At 47.0% G+C, this 24412-nt stretch overlaps 2 protein-coding genes across 5 annotated transcripts; both read right to left on the bottom strand.

Moving 5' to 3' along the window:
- Window positions 1–1805: 1805 nt before the first annotated feature.
- Window positions 1806–9379, bottom strand: ehd2b (EH-domain containing 2b). Of its 3 annotated transcripts, none has more exons than XM_080512766.1 (8): window positions 9202–9379; window positions 8947–9036; window positions 7445–7923; window positions 6784–6960; window positions 5677–5792; window positions 3616–4028; window positions 3328–3492; window positions 1806–3174 (listed from the first exon to the last, which is right to left on the bottom strand). In XM_080512766.1, the coding sequence occupies exons 3-8, from the start codon at window positions 7663–7665 to the stop codon at window positions 2626–2628; spliced, it is 1641 nt and encodes a 546-aa protein (XP_080368892.1). In that variant the 5' UTR covers window positions 7666–7923; window positions 8947–9036; window positions 9202–9379; the 3' UTR covers window positions 1806–2625. The 3 variants fall into 3 exon arrangements, with proteins under 3 accessions (XP_080368892.1, XP_080368894.1, XP_080368893.1); XM_080512768.1 differs by having other exon boundaries at window positions 5695–5792; window positions 9202–9378; XM_080512767.1 differs by having other exon boundaries at window positions 8947–9379.
- Window positions 9380–9926: 547 nt separating this feature from the next.
- Window positions 9927–22788, bottom strand: bicra (BRD4 interacting chromatin remodeling complex associated protein). 2 transcript variants are annotated; one of them, XM_080509103.1, is made up of 13 exons: window positions 22642–22788; window positions 21203–21248; window positions 21050–21095; window positions 18137–20215; window positions 15842–16465; window positions 15524–15728; window positions 15069–15166; window positions 14177–14311; window positions 14031–14080; window positions 13793–13941; window positions 13607–13701; window positions 13402–13507; window positions 9927–12908 (listed from the first exon to the last, which is right to left on the bottom strand). In XM_080509103.1, exons 2-13 carry the CDS (start codon window positions 21241–21243, stop codon window positions 11134–11136), a joined length of 5403 nt encoding a protein of 1800 aa, XP_080365229.1. In that variant the 5' UTR covers window positions 21244–21248; window positions 22642–22788; the 3' UTR covers window positions 9927–11133. The 2 variants fall into 2 exon arrangements, with proteins under 2 accessions (XP_080365229.1, XP_080365230.1); XM_080509104.1 differs by having other exon boundaries at window positions 13402–13504.
- Window positions 22789–24412: the final 1624 nt, after the last annotated feature.

Here is a 24412-nt window from a genome sequence, read left to right as displayed (position 1 = left end):
GCAACCGGCAGCCTGCACACACTGAGACTCGGCTCACACAGACCTGCTATCGTCCTGCAACGGGACCACGACAGGAAACATACGCAAGCACAGTGACAACATGCAAACTCCAACCAGAAATGCCCTGGACTTGATGAAAGTGATCCATTCTCTATAATGCTCTGTCCACATTCTCATCTTTACACATTCCGGTCACCAATTAACTTCACAGATGTGTTTTTACACTGTGGGAGGAAAGCAGAGGAACTGCAGGAAATGCAAGCATGCACAGGGAGAACATGTAAACTGTGAGGCGAGGGTGCGAACCACTACACTGTGTCACTGTCACTGCCATGCAGATGTTATTCCTTAAAACCAACACAAAGGGTATTATGAGAAACTTTGATTAAAAGAACTATTATTAAACAGAATTACTATGCATTTAAGTGAAGGGGCGTTTCAAAATAACTCAAATGGGGGAAAAAAATAGCTGAAACCACCATAAATGGGGAAAAAATGGTAAATCAAAAAATGTCCCGAATTGTGGTTGAAACTTGAAATGCACATTCTGTATGCCTACTGCTAATCAAAACTATACGTGAACTGTTTTAAGCCGTATTCACCTCATTTTAAGGATAAACATGTTTTGCGTCTCCAATTTTGACCAAATTTGTTTTGGTCGAAAAGGGACAAAAACTAAAGCCCTGCTTTAGTGGAGTTTACATGTTCTCCATGTGCCTGCAAGGATTTTCTCCAGCAACTATAAATAGGACAACTTCTATTCAAACATCTCAGATGGGCCAGAACAGGACCAATAGAGCATAAAACCTTGTAAATCTTCTTGTTGTCTTACTACAACTTAGTACGAATACATCATGAAAGATACTTTTTTAAAATGAAACATTAACTTATTAGGAAAATAAGCACAATTTCAACATTATACTATTTTTAATTATGCCTTTCTAATGGAAAACACACTGAAATGTACAACTCTGTCTTAAGCTTCAATAAAATTCTATCAATCATATAGCTTTATGCCGTATTAGGAAATCCTGTCTGCCACAGTAATTCTCTTCAGAGTTACCATTACAAAAGCATGTCAGTTGTCAGGACACAGCATTTCAGGCTTGTTGGGGTTTGCCAGTTATGGACCAAGAGTCGTATGTTTTTACATTCTGATTTAGATCATTGAATATGTGACTGTTGCTGAAGAGGCCTCGATCACAATGAAGCTGCCGGCTGGAGGGAGGACAGATTTTCTTCTCCGCTTGAAAGAGTGATTCAAAACAAAATGCAAATCTTCCAAGAAAACTGCTCTCAGCTAACAATTACTAGTCAAAAGGTCAAGTTTTGAGTCATGTTTCAAGTTGTGAAAACGTGAAAATAAAAGCAATTAAAGCATCTTGCTGAATAAAGTCATGGCAGCTGGATTGCTTTTATAAAAGCAATTCCTCTGTTAAACGTCATATATTAAGGACACACAGCTCGCTGTTTGAGCTCAAAAGGATCTGCGGTAGCGTTTAGTTACACTCTTACCATTTCCCCACAGTATGTCTGGTTCGAGTCCGGGCTTTTAGGTTATTCTGTCTGGAAATTGCATGTTCTTCCTGTCCTCGTACAGCGTGAAAACATTTATAGGGAGTTAAGTCGTGACTCTAAATTGCCCAGAGATGTGAAATTGTGTCTTTCTGATTTTACACTGTGATGGGCTGGCCTACCTCAGCCTTAAGTTTGATTGAGTGGTGTTTCCAATGTTAATATTTCCAAGCTTTTTTTTAAAAATGTTTTTCTTATTTTAAAATAAAAACCCCATTAGACAGACTCAACACAGTCAGAGAACTTTATTTGGTTACAATAACATTTAACAGTTGGTGGAGCCGTGCACAGTAGTCAATGATACACCATTCAGTCTCGTTAGAAAAGTTCATCTCAGCTTGTTTTGTTCTTTGATGTAACTGAGGTCTCGCTCCTGCACATACAAAACAACAGCAAACAAATACAAAAATAACATATAAAGTCTGCACAAAAATGTGGCATTTAAAGCATCATAGTGAAATGCGTTTTGGCTATTAGATATGCAGAGTTTTAGTTTTTTTTTTTTGTGGTAGAAAATGCTATACACAAGTTGTTAGAGCAAAATAAACCTTTGTAAAATACATTTTGTAGACGAGAGCCTCACTGGGGTGACCGTCTGTAAATAAAAGACGTTTCAGTCGAGTCGCTGCAGGAATGTGAAGCGTTGTGAAGACTTTAATAAAGAAACTCTGTGTCCTCTCCAATACATGCTGAATACTGCTCATTCAGAAGGCGCTGACCTTTATTTAGTTCTGCTCAGCAAACACAAGTGGATATATCTTAAAAAGCTGGTCGCTAAAAAAAAAAAAGCAAACTTTCTGTGTGTGGGGAGGGGGGCAAAAATAAAGAAGCAGCCGGACCTGTATGATTTCTAAATACACAATCTTCTATAGTGAGCCCTTGTTATAGTCTGAAAGCTAAAACTTACATTTAAATACAGTATGCCCCATTGTGCAGGATTGAACTCAGCCTCGGACGAAATGTTGGTCGGGGGTGAAATGAAAAGTAAATACAGACAGCAGCGGAGGTGTGACGGCCGACGGTGGAGAATCTCCTCCTGCTTGAGGGGCTTTATGCGTCAGATCCCTTCTGCCTGCGTTTGGAGGGCGGGATCAGACGGTCGGGCAGCTCAGGCGGGAGACCGTGACCCTCCAGCTTCACCTCAATCAGGTGGCTGGCCAGGGCAAACTCTTCATCATCCAGCATGCCATCGCGGTCCACGTCTGACAGCTTCCAGATGCGACCCAGCACCGAATTGGGCAGGCGGGAGCTCACCATCCAGTCCTTGGCCTTGGGGCCGCTCAGTTTGCCCTCGTTTGGAGCGAGGTTGTAGAAGATCTCGTCGTACTTGGGCTTGTCTTTGTTCACCACCCAGTCTTCGTCCTCCTCGCACCCTTCGCCGTTCTCCTCTGTGAAGGGGTCGCCCTCCGAGAACGGCCCACCGCGGGTTCCGAGGAACGCGCCGCCCTGCACGCCCAGCTGGTCGCCTGCTTCCAGCTCCTCTTGTCGCAGGAGGGGCATCAGCTTGGCGATGTCTCCAGAGAGAAGTTCGTCCAGGGCCGCCATCAGATTCGGCTTCAAGGTTTTGAACTTGGTGAAATCATGAACCATCAGTTGTTCCTTTGAGAAAATAGAAGAAGAAAAAATACTGTAAGTGGTCAATTTGAGCCACAGAATATGAATAAATATGTAATGAGTAGTTGATCAATTTAAAATCTGATATAAAATGAATTGAATGTCTTATAGTCGTGAAATCCACCAGTGCAGACGAACCTGCATCTTGGTACAGTCTGGAAAGTCTCCAGCGGAGATGTTGTGCTGCAGCTGTATCTTGGAGAAGATCACCGGCAGCTGATAAATCAGATTCTTCTTTTTGTTGTCCTTTCTGAAGACAGAAGGCATCTCCTGCTTCAGGTAGCTGATGATGTGGGCGTGGACCTGGGAGGAGAGCAGAGCAGAGTTTTAACGCTCTCAGCACAGAGTGCACAGGGGTCAACCTGCCACTGGCCGGTTAAAGAGCAAACGCCGACGTGTGAAAGACGTGAACACAGAGTCACCCACCCTGACCAGACGCGCCCTCTTGACCAGGTCATTTAGCTTGCGTAAAGCCGCGTTGCGAGGGAGATTCTGGATGTCTGTGAACAGATCCTCCTCCTCCAGCTCGAACAGCTTCCGGTTGTCCGTCACCATCAGCGGCTCCGACCAGAAGGAGCCGATGTAGACCCGCAGGACCTCCGGGGTGCCGAACACCTTCCCCAGGGACCACATCAGAGCGCCGTACACCCTCATCAGCTGCTGGGTGCCCACCATGTCGGCCTTGTTGAGCACCACCCGCAGCTTGTCCTCGTTGCCCTTCAAGGCGCCGATGGCCTCGGCGAACTCGTCCGATATCTCCAGCTTGTGGGCGTCAAAGAGCAGGATGATGCGGTCCACACGCTCGGCGAACCAGCGCAGCACAGCCGGGAAGTCGTAGCCTGTGTGAGCGGAAAAGGCGGAATGGCTGAGACATTCATCATTTTAAATGTGCAGTAGGCACCAAAGGGAAAACAGGGAAGGGAGAGGGGAGGAGGTCAACACAGACACAAACCCTTCTCGCTTCTTATCTTATCCTATCTGTCAGACCCCAACAGCTGCACCTCATGAAGCAGACGCCTCCATTTGAACAACCCGCCTCTGATTTAACGTGCGAAATATTTCAGCCTGCTTGGAAAGCCGATAAAATCCTCATACTTTTTTACCAGTTTTCATCCATATGGTTGTGGTAGTAACGTGAAAGTCAGTTCACAGAAAAGAGAAAAACACGTTTCACAACTTCCTTGCAGTGGAATTGAGGATAGTTTACTTTTAATTTGATCCTCTTTGCTTTTCAAATTGGCATTTTGGAAATGTTTTCGCATGACACGACCCTTCTTGTGCTCAGATTTTTATAAAAAGAAAGAAAATAATCAACAGTTCTGATTGGATTAGATTGTTAAAGTTTTTGAATTAGGAATATTTCTGGTTTCTGTGTGAAGTTTGCAGGCTCTGTCTCTCTCTATGCACGTTGTCTGAAATCCTAGTTTCCTTCCACAATTCCAACACAGGTGCTATAAAATATGCCTGTGTAAATGTGAGTGTGTGCATCCTGTCAGCTTGCATCGGCTCCAGCGTCCATGGATGGACATTTTACTCCTGGATTCTATTTTCTCCAAGCTTTGTGGACGCTTTCATGACGCAAAATTGTTACTTACGAAACAAAACACAGCCATGCAGTACAGTCATGGGTTTTCTGCAGGTACTCTGGTCTCATTCTACACTCCAAAAGCAAACATTGGAAGTCAATTAGCAACTGAATTTATGTGCACTGCACAACCATAATGGATGAGTGACTGTCATGGAATTTGTTGTAAAAAAGTTTTTAAAGAGGCTACATTCACAATTGGGGAAAAAAATAAAAAATACTTTCAGATTCCTTATGCTTCTTATTATTGGGAGAAATTATTGCATCTAGAAAAATGAGAACATAGTGTTATTAGCGTATTTCCACAAAGCAAGCTTTGATTTCTCTGAGCCTGACGAACAACATCCTGTTTCAGTTATTCTTCTCAGGATTGGGGGGGCGGGGGCTCTTGCAGATTTTCATGTGATGATGTTCAAAACCAAAACTCTCCACACAGTCGCATACCAGGAAAGTTTAAGTGAGGACATGTGGGTTCTCATTTTACAAATTTGGATGAACTGAACCTTTAATTAAACTTGTTAGTTGCTCATGCAGACCGACGTGAACGATGAGTTACTTGGAGCATTTAGCGGATAGGAAATTAACAGACGTCCGTGAGATGACGACAGTGAAGATGACGATGATGATGGTGACGGTAATGGCTGTTGCTTCTCAACAGTACATTCCTCCAGATGTGCCGACAGACTTTTTGCCCGCGCTGTTTCTGCTCCGGATTATGACTCCTGGCAGCACTGTGTACTGCTGAGGTAGTTTGTTTTTTGGGTTTTTTTTTAACGCCCCACTGTTATTGTGACAGAGCGAACCGATGCCATGAGTTAGCCAGGCGTGCCAAGGCGATGGGTTTGTGAGCGGATGGTCAGGGATGTGCGCCTCTGCAGGACCCCCCCATGCCCTCTCCTCACCTTTGCTACCTCGCTCACCTCGGCTCACTCTCTGCTTTGCCCCGGATAAGATCCCCGGCGTGTCGATGATGCTGATGCTCTCCAGGACCTGGTTGGTCATCTGGGCACACTGGAACCTGATGGATTTATGCACACCGGAAGAGAAGGTTCATAAAAAGGTTCACAGAGGTCGCTTTTGTTTTGAATGGAAAGAGTTTAAATCATGTAGAAGTGGTGAACGGTTCTCAATGGAGCTCCAATGATCTAAGGAGCAGATTGAGGCTGCCCTCTCCACGCATCCATCCCTCCCACTTGCAGGCCATTGTGTGCAGGCAGGACTCTCATTGCTCGGGGTTTCCTGAAGGAAAATGACGACTTCTGCCAGAATCAAACAATAAGGCCTCGCTAACGATGTGTGGCCTAGAACAACAACAGCACTTCCTGCAGCTTATGAGCCTAACGAGTCCACCGGTTCCCAGAACAGGAAGTCCAAGCAAAAGGAGAGACGCAAATACGCTCAGAAACACACCCTGTCGAGGGGAGAGAGAGGGACCCCGCTGGAAAACCTGCGTCACAACTTCACGGTGAAGCCCCATTAGGACCCCTGCGTGTTCCCGGTCACTCATGTCCTGAATGGCCATGCTTTCAGTGGGTAACAGCACTTCACTGTGAAACATGCAAGTTTCCTATTGGGTTAGAGTGGAAAAACACGCACAGGAATCTGGCAGTCCAGACTGTACGCCGGGTATGAAAGGACATCAAGCCTCCCGTACAGTTTCCACCGAGCCGCTCACAGTCTGTGACTTCATGCGTTTGTCTTTGCCCCGAGAGGCTGCAGGGACCTCTGACCTTGCGTTTGAACTTGCGTACATAACAGTTCCTGTTGAGTACATTAGCTTTCATCAGTCTCTCCAGTGATATCGCTCCCTTTCTCCGGTTTTTTTCCACAAATAAGGCAAGTGCCTCCCCTCTCTGAAATTTGGCACAAGCGCTTGAAATTCCAAAGCGTGAAAACACTTTTAGCAAACTCTCGGCCTGTTTCCCTGCTCGCCCAGTCTGAACATATCATGCTGATATCGCTCAGTGGAAACATTACACAACCCTGTGTGAATGCAATCCTCCTCTCACCTGTTCAGGAAGGTGTTTCCGAATGGGTTGAGCTTACGGAAAGGCTTGTTTGGGTCCACAATAAGGGCATTCCCTGGGATTACTCCCTCTACATCCCCATGCATTATGGCGGTGAAGCAGTCGGTGGTGGGTTCAGGGCCCACCCTGCTCCCAGGAATGTCCTGCTCCAGTAGATATCTGAAAAGTCACATAATATATAGCTTGTGATTTGCTCTATACAAACACATTTTGCCATCAATTTAAGGCAGTGGTTCTCAAAATGTGGGGTGGGCAGGGCCAAGGGGAATACCTATCCCCAGCATCATTTTTTTATTTTATTTTTTGGAAGAATTAAGGAAAAACAAATAAAAATGCATTTAATGAGCGCAAAACCTACATTTATCTTCACAAATCAGACACTTTTGACACTGAATTTGTTGTTGATTAATTGAAACGGTTGCTGCTTGCCTATAAAGACTTCCCAGATTTCACCTATAAACTTGTCTTCCGCACAAGAACAGTTTTGCTTTTTATTGCCTGGGATTCTCAACAGCTGTTCACCGTCATATATTATGTGAAAAAAAAAAAGTCTAGCATTCATAATGATCATCGTCATCCCACAGTGTGAGAACCTCTGATTTAAAGGTAAAGTAATGTGCCATGTGGCGCTGCAGGGTCTCACTTGATGAAGGTGGTCTTTCCGGTGGAGTACTGTCCCACAACGAGCACCATTGGCTTGTTGTCAAAATCTGCATCTTCCAAACTGGGGGAGTGGAAGTCATGGAAACCGTAGTATTGCTCCAGAGGCAGTAGCTTCTTCCGATACAGGGACTTCAGCCCTTCCGTCACAGTGTGGATCACCTCGGGCGTCTTCTTCACATTTTTCCTGCCCCAGCGTGACATGTTGATTGACTGATGAGTTGACGGGGGAGCCTCTTACGCGCAAACACACACCAGCGTCAGAATAAGTTGTCTGGAGCCGTCTTTCCTGCAGCCGCACCGTGGAAAACGTTCAGGTGTTTCCTGTATTTATGCCAAGACTTCTCACTTGTCCTTGAGGCCTCCTCTGCACACGCCCGGACGAGCGATAGAGCCGAGGTTTCGTTTGAAGTCGGGGGTTTATCCTCTGAGAAAAGTCGCCACACCGACAACCTTTGGCCTCTGAAACGTGAGAAAAAATAAACAAGTCAAATACAATGAAAAACACGAGATTAATCCTCAGCCCAAGAGAGATCTTTGTGTTCTTGATGATCAAAGTCAGTCACAATGTCAAGTACGGATGTGGAATCTGAGGCAGACTTCAGCAGACCAGGAGTCTGCCAAGCATTGTCCAAGCATGCCTGGAAAAAGCTGGTGTTCGCACTGCGGATTGGTTTGCACAGGCACAGCTCACTTCTTTACAGTGGAGTGAGTAAGACGTTCCTTTCATCCCCTGTGGTTCCTCCCAGTGGAACGTCGCATACATGCAAGAGCTGATCGTGGAAGGGAAATAACTTCCTTGGTGGTTTTGTTTACACGGAAAAACAAATTAAACCCTCCAGTAATCTCACATCTTGTTGCACGCAGAAACACGGGATTAGGAATCGAAAATGGAGCTCATTATAGAAAGTCATCTGTGGAGAGTTTCTCCGGCAATCCTCATTTAAACCGAAATAGAAAGAAGGGAGAAATCTGCCCAGAGGAGAACAGACATCATAGTCCTGACATGTCACAAGACCCGTGTGGAGGGAGTATTTGTTAAAATGGCGAACCCTAGAGATCTGAAGAAGACTCATTAAAATCCACAAGTAGTTTGCCAGCCGAGCTACAGGAGCAATTTATGGGATTTCTGTAGGAATCTGACAACACTGTGATCAATCTATAGAGTGTAAGGGTGGCAGAAAAATGCCCTGTGGGTTTGTGCGGATCTCAACTGCTACACATGTAAGAACCTGGAGAAAGAATCTTTAGCCTGCAGGAGCTACAAGTATCAGTGGAGTCTTTTCATGAGCACCCACACCGAGAAGAAAATAGAAAAGAAAAGGTTTCTAATTAAGTTATCCTTCTTTCACGCATTAGATTCAGTTAAGTTGCATTTTTCTCAACATCACAGGCACAGAATAAACCTTCTGATAGAAAGTTATCCAAGATCAAATATCACCAAGGCATCAAACCAACATTTTAAGTTTAAAAAGTAGTATTTACCAAGTTCTTATGGCTCCTTCTTGCAGTACTTGGATTTCTTCTCTCTCTCGCTCTCCAGTCTTGCCCTCTGGAGTCTGGAAAATATTTGGACTGAAAGAGACACAAACAGTCTCTTGGAGGAGCTGCTGCTACATGTATGGGTGTACCTCTGACAGCAAATAGGAGCCTTCAGCAGAGCGTCAACGCAGTGAGAGGGGATCGCTCGTCTCCAGGCTTTAATGTATTTCAGATGAGCTTCAGCCCTGGCAAACAAACCTTCAGTGAAAGCGCACACAGCGTGCCACGCTCAGATTTTTCTCTCCCTCTGCTTGCTTCTCCCAGTCCAATGCGCCTCCTCCTCTTCGTCCAAGGATGCCTGGCAGCACTGTGGGCAGCACTGACGCTCCAGTCAGGGCAGGGATGAGCTGCACTGTGACCAGAGGGCGTGGACAGGAGGAGGAGGACTATGAATACATCGGGGGGAGGGGACGGGGGGGTCCACTTTTTAGAAAATGACATAACTTCACAGACAACTTCTGCATATTTTAAGGTGACACAACCTACCCCCTAGCAGCCAGCTGTTTATCCCCCCCCCCCCCCCCCCCCTACTCCCCTGTACAGCAGTATGCCATACTCTACAGATGTGACAGATTTTTCCCTTCATCAGTCAAAGTCTTTTGCTCCTCCCAAACTCTGTGAACCCTCCAGGCCAGAAGGCAACACAGACCAGCTCCCCCAATCCACATCCGTGCACCACCTGCTGGCTGTCTGATGGGAGAACACACCCCGTCACCGCCCTCAACCCCACCGTCTCCCACCCAGTACCGCACAGCACTCCTCCGTCACGTTAGTCATTCACAGGAATGCACCCTTAAGAGGAGGCGTCACGCTTCAAACTGCGGGGCAGAACCCGTAGAGGAAAAAAATGAAGCAGCAGCAGAAGCATTTCATAAAAGAAGCAAGGTTTAATTTACAGTTTTACTAAATGTACATTTCTTTTTAAAAAGTGTCATTATACACAATAAATACAATACAAAATTAATCTGTAATACTATACTTCAAATTCTCTTCCGGGCTTTTTTGTACATTATTATTGTTCCTTTTTTTTCCCCATTTCAATGCTTGTGCTGTGTTTGTGTTTGAATTGTCCACCAGGCTATAAAAACAAAGACACACAAAAAAAAGAACATACATGGGAGGCAGGGACACCGTGGCAAAGAGATCAGAACAGACAGACAGACAGACAGACAGACAGAACAGACAGAACAGACAGAACAGAACAGATGTGTTAAAACTTGCCTGACCCCTGCTGACTGAAATGCATAAAGACTGAACCTGGCATGAAAAGCAACCGGCAGGGCAGGTGTTTCGAGTGTGTCGAGGCGTGGTCTAAACACACGATTCGGGAAAAATCCTCCGACACTGAAAGCAGGAAAGAATCTAATTTCATTTACATCCTGACAGAACAGTACTATAGTATCCAAGCAGACAAGAGGAAAACCCTTCAACATGTTTCACTTAAAAGCATCGAGCAACGTCTACATAAAATGTAGGCATGGTGGAGGGTGAGGCTTGTGACTGTTGCAAATTAAAGACAAGTAGCTGCTGTGAGAATCGTGTAACTGAGATCGTGTGTTTAAATGCTATATAAAGACATTATTGAGAAAAAGGTGGACTGCATCATTTCAACCTGTTTTGTTTGCATCTGCAGGGCAGCGTTACCATCGTGGTGAGAGGACCTAATGCAGTAGGCACATAATTACAAGACTTTGATCCTTTTCTAATGAAGATAGTTAAGTGAGAAGACTTTTAAAAACAAGCTGCCTGATGTTTGCTAGGACAACCAGGAGATAAACCACTGTGAATGGAGACCAGGCAACACGAAAGGAATGTATAAATACTGAGGAGAGGGGAGTAAAGGTGCGAATGGATTACAGATAGTTTTCGTGTCGTTTCTCTTGTCTGGTAGAAAACCCACACACAGCCTGTCAGGCACCTTCAAGTCTGCAACGTCACCGTTTTACCTTCGACCACTTACTTAAAAGTGAATGGTAAAGAAATGTCTGGACAATTCAAATGGACAAACAAAGCCAACACAGCTTGGCAGAGTAGTACAGTGATATTGTGTTCACAGCGCCCCCTTCCCCTGCCTCCCGCACTGTCCTTTCAGTCCTGCCCTCGTCTGCCAGGCCCGAGGCGGAGGGGCTGTTATCTGCTCTGAGTCTGGGGCACCAGGCTGCCGTTGTGGCCGCGGCCACCAACCTGAGGGTGCTGGGCCAACGAGGAGGACGCGGGAGCTGAGGAAGGGGGCAGGACCGCAGACCTGTGGGACGAGGACGCCGAGCCCCCTGGCCGCTGACTTTGGTGTTGGTGGGTCCTGCTGTTGCCCCCCTTGATGTGGTGGCCGCGGGCAGACGGCTCCTGCTGCAGGTTCAGGATGCTGTCGATGGCGCACTGCAGGTGCTCGTTCAGAGTGTCGTCCGGAGGGCTGCCGCTAGAGAAGCTGGCATTGTCCATATCGGGGGAGTCTGACTTGCAACGTTTGGCAGGAAGCAAAGAGTCTCGGGTGAAGGAGGACTCAGGGGAGGGAGGCCCAGGTGCATGCTGGTCCATCCTAAATGTCCCTCCTACCCTGTGTCTATTTTTACCACTCAATCGTTTAATAGTACTTACATCGGTCTCTTGGTCTGTGTGATCCTCCGCTCTCTCCTTCGCGCCCTCCCTGTCGAGGAACTGCGGGAGGTGATGGTGTTGGGTGGTTTTAATGCCGCGGTTAAAGACCTCGTCCATTTCGTTCAGCCCCTGCATCGCACTCCCCAAGCGGCCCGAGTCGTGGCTCGCCTCTGTGCGAGCGTGTAAGGCCTCCCTGTCTCTTTTCTCCACCTTCACACTGGCTATGACTGTTCGCTCTGAGGGAGGGGTGGAGGCCTCGTGTCTGGGGGGTGACGGTGTAGTTCTGGGGTAGGACAAACTTTCATCTCCTCCGCCTGGGACGCCTGGTCGGACGCGGGGACTGATGTTCTCCCGGTAGGTTTTCCGAAGGGGCAGGCGGCAGGTTGTCTGTGAGGGGGTGGCAGTGGAGGTAGGGTTGTGTTTTAACCCAGCCGTGTCGTGGTGATCCAAGGTCCCGTTCATCTGCGAGGAGGACGAGGAGGACAAGGAGGAGGAGGAGGTGTGGGAGGAGGATGAGGCTGCACTCGGGGGATTGTTGCCTTTCGACGGGGCGTTACACTGAGTGGTTGATATTGTGACCGACAGCCCGGAAGAAGCAGTGCAAACAGGTGACTGAGTTCTGATGACAGTGGGCGGGGCGGACGACAGAGGGTGGGGCTTTGCATGTGGTACAGCTGCTTCAGGCTGAGTCTGCTGCTGCGTTGTGGACTGGCTGCTCAGCTGAGGTTGAGGTGTGTGCACTGGGTCTAAGGCAGTGTTGTGGACCACCTTGCTGAACCCGGTCTGATCCTGCTTGATTTTCAACTTCAAGCCGATTCTCCTGCGAGCTTCGTAGGTCTTAATGGGAGGTTTGCTGGTTCGCTGCGGGAGCGCGTCGTCGTCGTCGGCTGCTTTGGAGCTCGAGGAGGAAAAGGAGGAGGACGCCGCTGGAGGACGGCTGAAAGAGGAGCTCTGGCTGCTGGACTCAGTCAGCGGCCTGGCTGCTGCAGCTGGCGGCGGGGGGCAGCTGCTGGACCAAGACACAGAAGCTCCACCCCCGCCATGCTTGATGACCAGTTTGGTCGGGGGGAAAGGGGAAACAGAGGGGGCGGCAGGAGGAGCGGCAGCAGGAGGGGGCAGGGATGCCGGCGCTGGAGCTGGAGCTGGGGTGGGTGCAGGATTTGGGAGAGGGGCTGGGGCTGGGGCAGCAGGTGCAGGAGCAGCAGCAGCAGCAGCAAAGACGCCTGTCCTCACTGGCGTGGGTTCAGCAGGTGACGATTTCTTTTGAGAAAGGACGCTCTCCAACATTCGCACATTTGCCACAAACTCCTCTGCAAGGAACGAAACACAGTGACATCAGCATTACAATACAAGACACCTGAGCTGTCGTCACGTACAAATTGTACAAATAATTAGTACTTTTTTTAATCGACTGACAGCAGTACAGGTACGCACGCACGCACACACCTCACAAGAAGTGTGACGCGAGCCGACGTCCATGTTCATAATTTTCACCAAAGCTCGAAATGCTGCACAAGCTACCTACCCATCTTAATGTGCAGCGTCTCTTTGATTACATGCATCACTAGTCTTAAGCCTAAAAGAATAAGTGCAGAGTTACCAAATATGGTTACCTGCATCACCAAAATGAAGGCACAAGACAATATAAAAGTTATACGCTGCACACATGCAGCTTATTAAAATACTTTTTTCCACCACTTTCTGACATTTCCAAGACCAAACTAAAAGTTTGAACAGCAAATATTTGCAAAAGACTGAGTTCACACTGCTCAACGCCCAGTGGAGCCACAGATGGACGAATACCTGGTCTCTCCTTGGCCAGAATCTTGTCCTGATTTAATGCGATCTTCTCCTCCTGAATGAACATCCGGTCGATCATCACCATCTCTGCCGAGGGCCCTAGTCTCTGCTCAGGTACAAACGTCAAAAACCCATCAGTTCGAAATCAGTTCGGGACCGAGCAGACAATGAGAAGGCGTCTGGTGGAAGTGCTGCTTTAGATACTTACTTTGGACTCTGCAAAGAGCAAGTAACGATATTTATCCAGCATGGCCTGGGTCCTTTTCAGCAGCTGGCAAGAGACCCTCTCAAATTCATCATCCACTGAGCACAAGGGGAAACAAAATGTTGACGGGGTTGATGGATTTTAAACGGCACACCTGCAGCAGCAACAGCAGATAAAACAGTTTGCTACCTCTTTGATAATCTTGAGAAGAGTTGGCAGTTCCCTGGTAGAGATGGTAAGGCAGCAGTCTGTGCAGTGTGTCCTCGAAAGAGTGGAAAGGAGCACTGTAGTTTGGATGAAGCGCTGAACCCTGATGTTTTCTTAGCTGTTCGAGCATCCTGCGGTGAGGGGAAAGGGAGCGCATACCATTCAAAAACAAGCCATTAATGAACAGTAAAATGCACCTCAAAATAGCTGCGGCTCATACCTGGCTTCTTTACTAGGCTCCGCACTGAAAGGCATTTTCATTGTTGTCGTCTGTGATGTAAGCAAAGAGGTGGATTAAAGCCTGCACACTGCATCCTAATCATCAAAAAAAACCAACATTTGAAGTCTTGGGCCACACTCATTTACCTGAGTTTGCACGGGGGCTGGGGGCTGTGGAGCAGGCATTTGAGTCAGGTTACCTCCCAACACCTGTATCTGCATCCCACCTTTCCCCAGAGTCATCCCTCCCACTGAGCTAATCACTCCTGGCTTTGGCTGAACCTGAGGGAGGAAACAAGATAGAAAGATATTTTATTGTGGAAACGGGTTTAAAAATACAACCATTTTAGAACTATTTGCCATTTTGGCCCCAATTGGACTGTCCCATCTGAACCTGTGATATAACAACACTGCAACACAACAGATTTGTTTTTAGTTTAAAGGCGGAAGCCCTATTTCACATTTATGAGTGTACTTATATTTGTTTTTATTGTCGTAGCCAGCAGAGCTAACAAACTGTGAGCTCATAAAAATGTTTGTTAAACAAAAACACAAACCATTAAGATTTGAGTTATTGATGACATGTGGACATTAAAAGATCTGTTTTGCGCAGGGTATTCTCATCGTCAAACAAATCCCAATTAAAAAAAAAAAATACTTCCACCTGAGCGCCGTAGAGAAGAAACATTAGAGTAGTGAACCAATTTCAACTTAAGGCTCCACAGCAATATCACAGCAAAGGTTTTTCGAATACAGACCAAATATTGTCTTTGTATTGAACCCGTCCAATTTATACTTTAAACTAACTACACATATTAATAGCAGTGGGCAACCACAATGTAGTGCCTGGGGGGAGTATTTGTGGCTTAAGGGCCAGAACCGTGGGGTCACTGCACTCAGGGACTCAGTAGTGGGATTTGAACCGGTGAACACAGTCACAAGCTCACTTCTTTAATCGAGGCCACCAGTGAAGCCTGTCGGGAAAATACATTTTCCCACTTCTGCCATCGAGGAGTTCGAGGTTTGAAATGTCACTGACCTGTACAGGCTGAGTAAGGCTGGCAGGACTGACAGTCTGATTCACCATTGCTCCAGCTGGCCCTTGGCCTCCTGAGAATACCTGTAAGTCACTTGATGCTAAAAACAAAAAGCAGTATTAAAAGAGGGAAAATTGTAACATGCACAAGAAACATTGGGACGGAGGAGTGAGGAAGATGGAGCAGAGGGAAAGTTAAGGCTGAGAAGTGTGAAGACAGGTAAAGATGGTTTAAACATATGAAGAGGAGAATTATTGGATGTACAGTGGGAAAAAAAGGACGATGTCGCGATGATTCATTGATGAAGTGAAAGAAGACATGGGCCAGAAAAGGAGGCAGGGGACAGGGTGAGATGGGAGGCAGATTGGCTGTGGCGTCCCCTGATGGGAGCAGCCACAACAGAGCAGAGAACGTGTGCAAGTGTTTTGCATTTGTATACGCGTGTTTGGGGCCACACCTGTAACAGGAGTTTTGACGAGCACTGACGTGGGCTGCAGCATTGAGGGGAGCTGAGCAGGAGCAGCAGCACTGGCTGATGATGCGATCACCACTTTATCAACAGGCACACCTTGCTGAGAACTAAACTGACTGGTGGCTTGAGGTTGAGGTTGAGGCTGAGGCTGAGGAGGCTGCTTGGCTTGGATCATGATGCTTTGCTGGACCTGAGAACACATCAGAACAATGTCTTTACATACCAAGTCTGCAGGAATGTGAAATACATCGAAGGACCACAGGAAAACCACACGAAGATTAAAAGTGACCGACTGAAATGTACCTGGTGCAGCTTCTCCAGCAGCTGTTTCTGCTGAGATGACGGCTGAGCGATGGATGACAGAGTCTGAATTTGCGCCGCTATAAGTTGCAGATGGTGCTGCTGATCTGACGTCAGGCCCTGGATGGGAACTGGGGCCTTCAATACAGCGGTAGCACAAACACTGATTGGAGGCGCAACGAACTGGAGCTGCGCGGGCGGTGCAGGGAGAGGCTTGGGTGACTGTGACATGGGAGGCCTATCTTGTTGATAAGGGGCAGGCTGAGAAGCCGGCCGCGGCTGAGGCTGCAGCTGAACTTGAATGTGTGCCTGCTGGGGCGGCGTCTGCTGGGGCTGGCCTTGAGGGGCGGGCTGAGGGGACTCCGCGATTTGGTTATGGACAATAAAGAGTGGAGGGTGGGACGAAGGCGTGCAAGAGCGGGAGGGAGTTTGGGGCTGCGGTTGAGGCTGAGAGGGGGGACGCGACTGCTGTTGATGGTGCGGCGACTGGATCTGCTGGCTCAGAGTGAGAGGGGACTGCGAGGGCTGAGGACTTTCTGCCACTGGGGGTGCTGTGGCGTGGGATGTCAAGGCTGGCGAGGGGGACATGTTTTGAATCTTCAGAGACTGCTGTCCACTGGAGGGAACCTGAAGAAATGTAATCATAATATAATGACATGCTTGTACAAAAACAAAGGGTTTAATCAAATACTAGCAAGAAATTGGGACAGGAAGCAATAACGCATAAAAATCTCTGCATGCACAGTGTATAGTAAATATGATTCTAGTACACAATCAAAGATTTTACACAGAACGGGGCTGGGCGATACAGCTTTAGCACACTCTATCAGTATACGTTAATGTTATCAGAATGTATTATGATACACTACATTAAAACTAGTTACAATTGTAACACTTTGGTTTATATTTCGAGTTTGCACAATGGTGAAGATACGTATAATCTCGTTCAGTTGAATTGAAATAAATTGAGACTGTATGAAAATATCACCCAACCCCAGTTCACTCAAACACAAGCTGAACAACACCAAACAAAAGCAAAGTGTTAGACTTCAAAAATCTAGTAGATGCTGAATTAAAGGCAGTAGAAGGCTGATTTCTTGAGCACTGGAGGAGGATTACACATAAAGAAGGAGCAATGATCATTTGGCGAGACAAAAGGGAAAACTATCGACGAAAGCAGGAAGTCAAGATCTGTGGATCTGTGATGGTAAATTAGCAGGTGATCTGAAGACTTCAGGAGCGGGGGTCAGGGGAGTGTGTAATTTCTTTTTCTAGGGTGGGGTCATTTCACTGATCACACTAAGGATTACTGATTACAAGGAGGTGGCACGGTAAATGAGCCTGAATGAAAAGTGAAAGACAAAGAGGTTTGAGGTGATTCATCAACAATTAGTTAGTTAACCAGCAGATGAAAGTGAGTTGATTGAATTTGACCGAGTAGTGTTAGTAAGGAAGTGATCAAGCACCTTGGCAGCACTTCAGTTAATAATGAATATGGATGTTTATTTGTTTTGGGTTTTTTTACAAATGCAAATGCATGTAACTATGAAAAACAAACAGAATGCTTTGAATGGTTAACTTGTTTGAAAAAGACTGATGCTTGGTTGCCAGCTATACAGTACAGAAAGGTGTACATAACCAAAGAGTTGAAATGACTGTGAAGGACACAGAGGAAGTGTGGACAGTTGGAATGAGCATGCCATTACACTGATGGAGCAATGCAAGGAAATGCACAAAAGCTGCAAGCAAGGGGATTGATTTTGCAGTGTCGGAGAGCCACGTGGAAGCAGCGACTACTGCAGCAGGGAGATGCAGAGCAGTGACGGGAAAAGGTAGGATAACCTAACATTGTGGTGGCGGCAGCAGTAACAAGTGGGTGGGGCTCAACATAAAGGGGCATTTCTACCTGCTTCCCCACTGTTGTCATGTGGGAGGGGCCGGGGGAAGGACTGTGGCTCTGACCCACCCATGAGTCTGTTAATTGGCTGTCATGGACAGCGGGGGCTGGAGTAGTGACGCTGTTGCTGCTGACGATTACAGATGCCGGTACGCCCACAGAGGGGGTTGACTCATTCTCTGTTTGATGCTGCTGCTCCTGATACAAGTACATTTACCATTTCAGAATGGGGAAGGAGGGAAGGGGGGGGGGGGGGGGGGGGGGTTGGGAGGAAGGGGGAGTAAAATTGTAAACCAAAGAGGTCAACCAACATATCACTCCGTGCAAGTTATGTATTTCTTTAAACAAATGTTAACAGTACACAAATGCAGCAAACTGTTTGGAAAGCGCAGGACACTGACCTGTTGCAGGAACATCTGCAGAGACTCCTGACTCAGGATCATGCTGGAACCTTGGTTGGTGAACAGCAACCTTCCCGGACTGTGCTGAGCCTGAGGGGGGACCAGCCCCACCGCTGTGACAGAAGAGGAGGTGGGAACAGACATGGACGGAGAAGAGGAGGGAACTGCGGTCGTCGTGGACACAGTGGGAGCCGTTTGCATGGCAAGGATAGAGGACTGCTGGACAAGCTGCTGGGGAGGATGAGCGGCCTGGTCTGTAGAGCTTCCCAGCACAGTAACGCACTCTCCGGGCTGCCCTTGAGCCATGGTTACTGCTCCTGTGCTGCTGGGGACTCCACCTGGCTGCGGCTGCAGGGCGGGCTGAAGGCTGACGGCGGGGCTCAGGCCCTCCACTTGGCTCAGCATGGTCAGGGAGTTCTGAATGGGCATGCCCTGTATGACTGTCTGGGCGTGACCTGCGACAGTGTGGGTCTGCGTCTGATTTTGAGTCTGGGCCAATGAGACAGGCATCTGAAAGAGTGTGGGTGTGCCCATCTGGCCAGGCTGTAACTGAATGGGTCCGGAGAGGATGTGGGCACCAGGATGGCCCTGTGAAGTCAACACCTGACCCAAATTGATGTTCTGGTTTGCCGTTAAAATCTGGTTTGCAATGAGTTGTGTACCGGGCCCCTGGCTAGTTATGATGTGGCCCCCAGGGTGCTGCGTGAGGATCTGTCCACCCGCCTGTAGTTGCGGCAAGAGAAACTGGTGGTTTTGACCTTGTAGAACAGTCTGAGAGGGAATCACGATGCTGCTCGGTTGGTTTAATAAATGTACACTCAGGGGCTTTCCAGATGCTTGTGCTGCTTGTTGCTTGAACAAGGTTTGTTGGAACTGAGGGCCTTGTGTTGTGGCTTGTGTACTCAGGACAACATTGGAGCCCGGCTTTCCAGTCAGGAAGGCTACATTCTGAGCAGCAGAAACTGGGAGTTGCTGCAGCCCGAGAGCCTTATGGGCATCATTCTGCAGGGCTTGGGGTGCTGGCTGTGACTGTGACTGCTGCTGCTGCTGTTGTTTAAAGAGCTTCGGTTGGATGGCTCCCCCTTGAGGGGGTTTAGGCTGAATGGGTGTTGGTGTGCGCTGGATGATCACGTTCTGCATGATTTGGCCATGGGTTTGCGTCTGCGGTCCGATTCCTGAACTTACAGGGGTGCTGCCAAAGCCCACGAGTCCGGCAGAAGCACTCATTGTACCACCACTGCTGCTGTTGTTTGTGCTGCTGACACAAACAGCAGGCCCATTTAAAGCTGGGGATCCCAAAGTGCCCTTGTTACTTTGGATCAAAAGTCCACCTGCCGAGCCTCCCAGCCCAGCCTGAGAACCAGCTCCTGAAACCTCTGGCCCAGACTGGTGCAGCTGGTAACCACCCATGGCCTTAGCCAGGATTGGTTGGCCAGACTGATTGATAGTCATGACTGTAGGCTGACCTACAACCTGAATCTGTCCGATCCCCAAATGTCCAGACTGACCTCCGTTTGAAAGAGCTTGGATACTCGAAATGGGTTGAAGTGTCACATTTCCCAGGCCCACGGGCTGCATAAATGGCTGAACACTAATGGCCTTGTTCATGACTTGCGGTTGGATCTGAAGGCCCTGCTGAGCGAGCACCGAGCCCAGCATGTCAGCTGTCGCATTTGGGGGGGTCACAGTGGTGCTCGGGGCCGACCCAGGGAAAATCGCTGCTGTCCCCCCGACACCGATGCCTACGCCAACCGTGGTGCCTCCGGCCCCGGATAGGCTGGCATCAGGCAGCGTCTGGACCACCTGTGTGAGGCCTGGAATTCCAAAGGAGCCGAGGTCCAGCTCGGCCTCGGCCTCCTGTAGGCTTTGCTCTGTGATGTTGGCTTCAGCCAGGCTCTGCTGCAGGATGTCACATGGCTCGTGATTTGTCCCAATGCCATTGCTCCCACCTTCTCCGCCTGGAGATCCTCCCAGGATATCATCATCCTCCAGGAAGTCCAGGTCAACGCTGACTCTGGGGAGACCTGTCGACTCGTTGGCCGACAACTGGACCGCCGGCTGAACCTCTGGAACATGGCCCTTTGAGAAAATGGATGAATATAAATCAGAAGAAAACAAAACCGCGTGATGTTAAGTTTCTGATCCTCCCATAGAGTGTTGAAAGAGAACTGCAGACAGGAAACCCCACGAGGACATCTTGTGTGAAATCGCAGCAAATTAAAGCTTGTAAAGTGTAGATCTGTTAGTAGAAAGGAAGGGGGGGGGGGACTTGGAGATGCATGCTACACAGACGGATAGAAAACAGAAGGAAGAGGATTGGGGGATTTTACTCACCCCAGTAGTAGAGAAGAACGAGCTGGAGGGGTCACTCGAACCATCCAAAAGGTCGTCAGTGTCCAACTACAGACACACCCACCCAGGATAGGACAGACAGAAACCAAAAGCACCCAAACAAGCAGGCAAAAGTCACCAGGACAGACAAACATACAAACCAACCATCAAACAGAGGAGGGCAAGGAGGGGACAGAACACAGTCCAGACAATCCAGATCGTAAAGAACCAGTTAAAAAGATAAGCGACAGAGGGGCAAAATGATAGGAACCACAGAGTAGGGAGGCGTTAGTATTAGCATTTGTCATTCTGTGAATTAGTCTAATAAAAAAGGGAGGACAGGCTGAATCCACAATGAGTGCAATCAAAAAGCAGAGGCAATCAATAAGTAGAGAAAGCAGTTAAAAGGGTAAATGAAAGCGGTGAGGGATGCAGGCTTCAGGATGCAGCAACATGTAATCTGAGCGTGACTTAAATCCAAAGCCACACAAATTCTAACTGATGTGAGCGCTTACTAAAACACATTAAAGTCCCATCCCATCAATTACCAATTCACTGCTTTTTCCCCACACTTGTACTCACATGGGTCTCAGATCCATGAAGAAAGTCATTGAGAGCTTCTGGGTCACTGTCGGGAGAAAAACACTGATTCATAAAACAGCAGGACGAGACGGATGCCCGAATTCTTTTTCTTAACATTTTAAGAGATATTGAACAATGTCAGTCATGACTTACCAAATTACATCTAGAAGGCACCTGCCGTCTTCATCATCCATGACAACTGTTAGAGATAAGGAGTTTGTTTTTTAAAGTCTAATGACGACGATCATCAATTTATTCATCATATAGCATAACAACACAACAGAAGAAAAACAATACTCCTGGAAAAACATATTTTCAGGTACACTTGGTACTGAACTAGATTTATATTATAAACACACTTCCTTGCCACAAATGTGAGACTTTTTACAACCGTATTTACATTAATGCCAGAGCTTAACAATAGATCACAATCGAGTGATTTAATTTACATTTTGCAAACATGAACTGAACTGCAACAAACTGTATCTTTCCATAACCTAAGCATGGCATCATATTCTGCACGCAAACATTATTGGCAAGTCAGAAGAAGCCCTGTTGCGTTTCATCTCATGATAGCAACATTACGTTATACCTAGTGAAAAGCTTCTGAAATGCTGCTGGCGAGACCTGCAGAAATGCATGTGATCAATTATATGAAAATGGAAAACAAATGGTGCAGTTTCATAGGGTTGAAAATCAGTCCAAGAGGAGAAAGAGCACTGTCACTTAGAAATAAGTTATATATAACATGTTTTACTTTAAGGTTATTTATGACAAGTCATGTCGCAAGTTACAATACTCAACAATAGTATTGCGACTTTCGTCTGATTGGAGTTTGACACATCGCATGATGCTTTGAGATGCTCTACAAACTATTCAAGGTCTTTATGCTAATCAGCGGCCCCAAAAGCTGGAAATACTTTCAAAAACCATTAAAACGGCACAATTTCACCTCCAAGTCTGAACTGAGGTATCGATCCGATCGTGGAACATTTGCACTGACGAATGCTTCCTGACCAGCTCACTCCTTCTTGCTTGATTTACGTGTTTAGTTATAGTTCATCAGATTTTCTCCCCAAAATAATTATATTTGAACACATGATCAGTTGGTAATCTTAACTCTTTTAGCTTCTTCCACATCTTCTTGCCCTATGCCAGGTTGTTATTGCAAATAGGAATTTGTTGTTATTCACTCATCAGGGTAATTGATGGTTGAATACATAAATAAAATGAGTTAATGATCACTTAATGTCAAATATATCTAATTACATTTAATACATCTTTACAAAAAAGCTCTATGACAGATATTGTCAGCCCTCACAATCCCATCTGGACATTATCATACTGGTGTTTAATTTGCTTTCCATTAAATGGTGCAAAATATAGTTTTTATTATAAAGTACACCGCAATACATGGAAACAATGTGTTAATTGGGTTGATCAGAAAGGGGATGCTACTTAGTTAAGTAATGTTTAAAGTTGCTTTAAACTGGACTATTCTTGACTATAATGATAGATTTTTTTTCTTCTCGAAATTGTCTTCAGAGATCAAATACAGAAAATTCCCAAACAAAGCAATAATAAGCACTCACCAATCTCCAAATCCCATTGTTGTTTTTTCAACTTTCAATTACCGGTAATGACTCAAAACATTACATCATCCTCTGCTCTGGTACACCTATGTCGAGCGAGAATTCAAAAAAGCATCTATCGAAGACCATTTGTCTTGAACAACTGCATTTAAAATATGTGCGATACATGTGAAATCTAAACATGATTACAGCAAAGTTAAAACAAAAACCACGATTGATCACAGATAGAAGTACATCGTGTTTTCACATTTATCCCAATTAACAAGAAGCACAGACGCTGTTCGCCAGTCCTCCGGGCATCAAACCGAGAAACACCGGAGGAGATTTGACAACAAACTGAAAACGCGCGGTTTTCGCAGCGCCTGTAAAGATTTCCAGTTCGGACTCTCACCTGATTTACCACAAGTCACAACAACAGTGGGCATCACTCCCGAGCGCGCACAAACACGAAATAAAAACCACCGCGGTTTAAAAGGACAGACACAATGCGGGCGCAGCGAGGACAGCGTCTCCCCGCCCGCAGCTCGGTAAAGCCAGGCAGCGGATCGGAGCCATTACTCGGTCCGAAGCGGAGCCAGTGCGCAGGATATGAATGGAGACGCTGCAAGCGGCTGGCTACATGCTAGCTGGTGTTTTTAAACACCCCTGCATGCACATTTCGCCCATTCCTTTCAATACAGTGCATCCAGCGGCTACACGGCCCACTTGCGACTCCAATTTATTAAAACGATTGATTTCAAAATCGCGCTGTGACTCCATTTTCGAATATTTTGATGCATCTGGATTGACTTTCGTTAGCCTAGCAGGCTAACCTGCTAAGCCCGAGCGGCTATCAACAATATTGAGACGTGCAGCTAGCTTGAGCCTTTGACATTCAAAACAAACCACCGAGCGATACGAATTTAACACCCGCACCCGACGCTGACATCGCCATTCGGCTGAGACGAAGCGCCATTGTTTGTGCCTGGAAGTGTAAACGCAGCTGCGCAGCTAGCTATCGCTCCTTGCAAGCAAAATATGAGTTAATGTTGGAATACTCTTGGATGAGGGGGGTATGCTTGGGAATTCGGCAGAAAACGAGCACGTTTGCCGGGCCTTGCGGCAGCGTGTGGTGTCGATTGCGTTAGCTGTGCAGTTTGCGGTTTGCGCGCAGTGTGCGGTTATTGCAGCTTTGTTACAGTTTTGCGGATTTATTGAGAATTAGCGACGTTGTAACAAACTCACCCGAGACGATAGAGGTGCAGGCAGCGCGGGGTCTCCAGGACAGCCTCGCACGGGCTGCTGTAGAGGACCCGACCAGAGGCAGGAAACAGGAGGCTTCCGCTCTGCCTGACTCAAAGCGGCGCCTTGTGTTCGTTTCCTCGTCGATAACAGAAGGCGACTCCGTCAACATGCTGTGTGCGCCAATGGAGTTTGAAACAAACCTCGGATTCCACAGTCGATATCTTCAGTGATAATTGGCTGCTCTTCCCATTTTTCAGGCCGCGCTTTTCTCGGTGAAAAACACCGAAAACGAAATATTTCAACAACTGGATGATTACAGAAAACTATTGCAAGGCCTTTCTAGTTTCATCATTTATTGTAATAAAAGAAAAACACTCTACATATGTCATTTGCTGTCTTGAAAATAAAGTCCGAGGGACTGCAAAAGAGAAAGATGGGGACCTGTTCTGGCCCTGCTATCTCTATCTATCTATCTATCTATCTATCTATCTATCTATCTATCTATCTATCTATCTATCTATCTATCTATCTATCTATCTATCTATCT

This window comes from Blennius ocellaris (assembly GCF_963422515.1).
Source record: "Blennius ocellaris genome assembly, chromosome: 2".
Taxonomy (NCBI): Eukaryota; Metazoa; Chordata; class Actinopteri; order Blenniiformes; family Blenniidae; genus Blennius; species Blennius ocellaris.
The sequence above is the reverse complement of the archived record's forward strand: the minus strand, read 5'-3'. Positions and strand labels throughout refer to the sequence as shown.